Here is a 6081-nt window from a genome sequence, read left to right as displayed (position 1 = left end):
CTGGGTATTTTGAGATGCCCTCGCCTGAATGAGGTTGGGCAAAATGGGCTGGCAGGTCACCAGGGAGTCCCCAGTCTGCTTTTCTTCTTGCCAGTGATTTGCTGAACTTGGTCATGTACAAGTTGACTACAAAGGATGACCATTATTTGAGCCTCTTAGGAGAAGGGAGGTCACAGAACCCATAGCTGTGGAGGCCCTGGCACCCTTGACAGCAGAGTGCTTAGGGTCAGGGAGTAGCTTGCTCAGACCTGCCTGTGGAGTGGGTAGCAGTTCTGGCCCAGTCCCTGCTGCTGAGCACCCTTATGTGTGGTTTGTTATTGTCTTCTGTAGTGAGGGCAGGTCACGGGGAGAGGGGGGACAGACATGCAGGAGCCCAGCTGGCCCAGAGGAGTGGGAGTGCATGCAGCTGACTCAGTGCCTGGCACTTCCCCACAGCACCACCAGGTCTCCGAGGCCGTGGTCCCCCCAACCCCACCCTGACGTCTTCCCAGGGCCAGGTTTAAGGAACTGACGGGGCTGCCAACTGCTCAGGAAGCTGCTGGCTTTCTGAGCTGGATGACAGACTGTTGTCCTTGCCACTGTGCAGGGAGCACTGGAGTTTCTAGGGTTTGTTCGTGGCTTGCAGCTCACCACCCAGGTCCCGGTTCACCTTGCCCTGCTCCCCCTGGAGGCGCCTTTCGGTAGGGCTGTGAGGTGAGGTATTGCTGGGCTGAGAGGTGCATGCTAGGCAGTCTGTTTTGTTTCCAGTGGCTGTTTCATTTTTTAACTGGACTCCTCTAACCATCAGATGCTGGGCAGATGGCTGGCTGCTCCGAAATGCTGTTTGCCACCAAACTGGGATTTGGTCTTATCGCACCCAGTATTCTCCATCCCTCTGGGCTTTCTGTAGACCAGTGTTTCTAGGGCAGTGATGGCGAGCCTATGACACGCGTCAGAGGTGACACACGAACTCATTTTTTTGGTTGATTTTTCTTTGTTAAATGGCATTTAAATATATAAAATAAATATCAAAAATACAAGTCTTTGTTTTACTATGGTTGCAGTTATCAAAAAACTTCTATATGTGACACGGCACCAGAGTTAAGTGAGGGTTTTTCAAAATGCTGACACGCCGAGCTCAAAAAGTTTGCCATCACTACTCTAAGGGAAGTAGCTCCTGGCCAGGTCCAGGACCCTCGCGGACCCTCAAGAGAAGACATCCCCTGGCAGGTTGCCCACAGTTCCACCTCCGGCCTTTGTCCTGGCGGACCCGAGGCTGTCTTGTCACTGTTGATGGGGCCCGAGCTCCAGCGTCGGATTGCCCTCTCCAGAGAGGCTGCACAGGAGCTAGTCTGCCAGCTGTTTCCCTTAGAACAGTAACAGAGCTCTCAGTGGCCTTGGGTGATGTGACAGCCAGAGGGACAAGTGCCAGCAGGAGCATGACATGGGAGGCAGATTCATCCAGGCGGCATGGAGACACTGGAGCCGGAGCTGGGGAACCCGTCACCCGAGTGGATTGCAGAGTGCATCAAGTCCCTCCTGCATAATGCCCCGTTTCCATGGCAGGCACGTGGCCCAGGTGGCGCTGGGACTGGCCAGCCTGCAGGGGGACCCTTCCCTAGGCAGCACCCTGCATGGCCGCGATTCCTTTCCCAAACTCCATTTCTTTCCCTCCTTTTCTGACTAGTGCCCCTTCTGATCGACACCCCCTAATTGAGTGATCTTAACGTATTCTCTCAGTCAGGCCTGGGAGCCATTTTGTGTTGTTGGTGGTGAGTTTGCACACAAGGGGGTCCTCCCTTAGGAGACCGTCCCATCATCTTTGAAAATGTTAGTGCCTCTGCTGTCATTGCCTTTGGGGTATTAGAGGAAGGGAGGGAGAGAGGAGGATAAACAGGGGGAGAGGGACATGGTGGGGAAGATGGATGTGTTGGTAGCTAAGTCTTGGGAGGGAGAAAGCGGCGGAGAAGGGGACCCTGGAGAGTCATTATCCTTCTGGATCTTGGAAGGCAGGGAGGGGGTTCTGTGGATCAGGGGCTGAGCTTTGGGCTGCTTTTCTGGGGTGAGGGAGGGGCTCAGGTCAGGGAGCTGCCAGGCCAGGGCTTGATCCCCAGTAGGGGGTGTGCAGGAGGCAGCCAATCGATGTTTCTTTCTCACTGATGCTTCTCTATCCCTCTCTCTAAAATAAATAAAAAAACATTAAAAAATAAAATTAAGATAGCAGTAGCGGCAGTACTTGCCTCAGAAGGGACGTGGCAGATGAGTGAGCTGGTCTGCATCTCCGACTGCTCTGTGGCTCTGGGGCCTCAGCTCACTGCAGCCATCAGCTCGTTGCGGTCGTTATCATGAAGGGAAATCTGCTGGGGCCGAGTCGGTGTTGTATCCGGGATGCTGGTGGGTGATGGTGGCCTTCACTCCAACTACGGGTTTCCATGTGCGCTAGTATGTTGGAGCCCCTGTCCTTGCTTCAGGGAGCAGAATCTGACGGCTGTGAGTCAGGTTAGAGAGGGTGCGGTGACCTGAGGTGACCTGCTGCAAGAGACCCCTGGAAGGTCTGGAGCCTTTGAACTAGGGTGAAAATGGCTGGGAAGCAAGGAGTGGGAAATAGTTAGGGGGAGCTGGCAGGTTTGGGCACCACTAGCTCTGTGATGGGAGGGCAGGTGAGTGCCAGGTTGTGAGGGTACAGCCAGTGGGAAGTGGTTACAGAAGAAGAGTGGATTTGAAGGTCATGATCAGTTGGTGGCCCTGAAGGACATCCCAGTGGAGATTTCTGGTAGGCAGTGAGAAATGTAGGGCTGGGATTCAAGATTCAGGTCCTAGCCAGAGGCGAGGGTTGAGCATGGTCATCTTCACAGCGTGGAGTCTGCAGCTAAGACCTTGCTGGATTTATCGGGGACAGAGGCCACAGAGCTGAGATTCAGGGACACCTTTGCTCAGGAATCAGAGAAAAAGATGGCGGGGGAGGGGGACCAAAGATCATTGCTATGAAGGCTGAGAAAGGAGTGCTTCAAGGAGGAAGGTAGGAGGGGGACCGAGGGAAGCGCTTTTTGGGTCCTTTGAGGGCAAATCCAGTTGCCTGGGAAGATGAGAGCCCCTGGCTCACTGAGTGTTTGTTCTCCCTGAGTTTTACACATATTACAATTTATTATGTGGTAGGTGTTAAATGTTGTATGGTAGGCAGTAGAGTCATCCCATTTCATAGATGAGGAAACTGAGGCACAAAGAGCATAGATCACTTGCTGAGTTAAAGTTGGAAGCAGGGCTTGAGCCCAGGCAGCCCTCAGTCTTAAACTAACCACAATACCCTGGTATGAGAAAGGAGAGGCGGCAAAGTAGACACACTCTTTTCCCTTCAAACTTATTGAAAGAGGTAGGAGTATGTGGAGTAGCTTGATGGTGTCATCAGGGTGAAAAAGGTGAAAAACCATTTTTTCCTTTTAGAGGTCCCTTAGTTGAACCCCTCAAGAGCTGGGGAGTCTTGAGCAGGATGACACTAGCGTAAACGGAAGGAATGACACGGAGGCGGCTGTCATGGACGGCTTAGGGAAACCAGAGGTGTTCCCCTCCGACTGTGTTCCTGTTCCGGTCCAGGCCTGGCTTGTGCTGGGCATTGACAAGCCAGAAGTTTCTCCAGTGAGCAAATGTTTGGGGTGAAGCTGGCTTTAATGTCACCATCTAGCCCAAGGGGTATATGATTTGCACTTCTTTCTGGAAAGAGACTTGAACAGCAGCTGATAACGTTTATGAAAATCTTCAGTGCCTCTTGCCTGTTGTTTCTGGAGATTATTTGTGGCCTCACTTCTTCCAAATGCCTTTCCCACATGCCACTGAATGCAGGGCAAGTGGCTTCTTAGAAATCGGCAGTCACTTCCTTTTGACCAGAGCAGACACCGTCAGCGATTAGACTGTGCTGCCCTCTCGTGTCCATTTTAAGCCACTACAGGCAGAAGCAGTTTTGTGTAACAGAAAGCTTTGTTATTCCCTGATTCTGAGGTTGGCCCTGAATATGGACTTCATGGGGAATTCCAGCTGGCTAAGGTAAAAAAGGTTGAGGCCTTCTGTCAGTGACTGATGCAAAATCTGAGATGGAGAAAAAAAATGAAACCGGTAGCAGACAAAAAGGAAAAAATTTACAAGTCAACTTGTTTAGAGCCATTGTGCTGTCTGCTCTGTGTCCTCGCCTCATGGAGAAAATGAGATGACAACAGAAACCTGACCTGCTCTCTGTGATTGCTGTCTGTTCCCAGATGCCCCCCTCGGAAGCCTGGAGAACGGGACAGGACCTGAGGATCACACCCTCCCGGAGCCCGGACCTCGGTACAAGTGAGTGGGTGGTCAGAAACCAGGTTGCCTTTGGGGTTGGATTTTATGCAGCATTTTATTCTTTTCTAAAGATAGGGGGGCACCTGCTAGGATTGAAGGGCAAGGCCGTATTTGTGTTCAGTTTTAACTTAACATCACAAAATGTGGAGTTGTCAGGGGTCAAAGGGCGTGAGCGACTTTGTAAGAAATAGGATTTGCATACCATCTTTACTTTGTGCACTTTTGGGGCCAAATCTGGGTACCTTCTCTGTCATTATTTGCTAATTTTAATATTTGATCATGTTGAATAATATTATATGATATTTAAGACTCTTAGATAGCATATGTTTGTGAAGTGCTTAGTCTGGCTTTAGTAGTAAGTGCCGTATCAGTCTTCTTTTTTTCAAATTAAACCATCTCAATACATTCAGCTGCCCAAAGTCCTTGGCTGTGTGGTGGCACAGTGAAGTCTCTGTTCCGTGTGAACCTTGTTGCTGTTACTGTGTTTCCTTCTTTCTCGTCATGGCTTTAATTTGGTGTTTCATTTGCAAGCTCAGCTCCAGGCTGGGAGCCCGATTGCCCCATACCTCGCTTGGGGCTGTGGCCTCTCCCTGGGGAGCTCAGCTGCCCTCTCTGAAACCACACTGCCTATAGGAGGCTGTACCCATCAGTAGTGTCAGGAAGGGTTGGTACCCGACACATCCAGGACTCCGAGTCCTTTTTGCTCTTTGTCTTAGAAAAACTGGAAAATGCAGCATTAAATGAAAAAATCACTTTTAACTCCCAACTCTGTTTCCGTGTTGATATTTTGGTCCTTTTCCTCCTAGTGGGGTATGTGTGCGCGTGTGCGTGTGCATGTGCGTGTGTATGTGCTTGTGTGCTTTAACCACACTGTGGCCCTGCTGTCTTCATGAAAGATGTGCTGTTTTTCATGTTGCAAATGCTTTGTAAATATACAGCCGGTTCTCGTTATCTCTGGTAACTGTTCTGTGCAGTTGCTGTGAAGGCGGAACCACTGTTCAGGGGAAATGGAGGCTGGGCCCCTGTGAACCTCTCACAGCCCTTTCGTCAGCCATCAGTACATACCTTTGTTTTCTGTCTGTTCCTGTTCTAAGACACCTGGTTTAACATATATTGTTGACTTTTTGACATTGAACTCATGGCCATTCGCACTGTAACTCCTGCTTGAACAAAAGGTTACCTGACACGTATTTTCTCCGCGATGGATATCACAGCCTTCTGGTGCTTGGGAACACCAGATGGCCCTTTAACTCCACGCTTAAGTAGCACAATCACCAAGAAATGTGAAAAATGTGGCACTAAATCACCTGCCAGAGGACACACTTGCAGTATGAGAGTTGAAAGATGGAGGCAGAGCTCACCCTGTTGGTGTCAGCGGAGAACACACACACCTGGGGCCCTGCCGCGTGCAGGAGTGAGCACGAAAGCACCTCGATGTGGATTTTGGGGTTACAGATACATTTAGTGGGTGGGGACACTTTTAGGTCAGGAATTGCAAATAATGAGGATTGACTGTAATTCCGAAGGCTGCCTTCTGTTCCTTGTAGTAGGTGTAGCTGAATAAACTTAGCACCAGTTAGTGTTTGAATGGTGAGGGTGTGCATTTGAAGTCGCTGAGTGTAACCTCTTTCTGCCTGCCTTTTCCCAGCGTGGAAGCCAGTCCTCCAGGCCAAGGAAGTCCTCTGAGCAGCTTGTTACCTCCTGCCCCGGTGCCAGAGTCGATGACAATTAGTAAGTACTTTCTGAGTCGCCTCCGCTGGTCCTGGGATGCCTCCTGGG

General features: G+C 50.6%; 1 protein-coding gene across 1 annotated transcript in view; it reads left to right on the top strand.

Moving 5' to 3' along the window:
* The window catches only part of LOC102763755 (sorting nexin-29), a 440536-nt gene that overhangs the window by 86807 nt on the left and 347648 nt on the right, over nt 1-6081 (top strand). The window contains exons 11-13 of the mRNA XM_015572131.1: nt 194-199; nt 4224-4302; nt 5951-6033. Coding sequence (XP_015427617.1) covers nt 194-199; nt 4224-4302; nt 5951-6033 — 168 coding nt within the window. The remainder of the gene's footprint in view (nt 1-193; nt 200-4223; nt 4303-5950; nt 6034-6081) is intronic.

The sequence above is a fragment of the Myotis davidii genome, unplaced genomic scaffold, assembly GCF_000327345.1.
Source record: "Myotis davidii unplaced genomic scaffold, ASM32734v1 scaffold209, whole genome shotgun sequence".
In the NCBI taxonomy this organism is placed as follows: domain Eukaryota; kingdom Metazoa; phylum Chordata; class Mammalia; order Chiroptera; family Vespertilionidae; genus Myotis; species Myotis davidii.
Note: the sequence above shows the minus strand (reverse complement) of the source record. Positions and strands in the feature narration are given on the sequence as shown.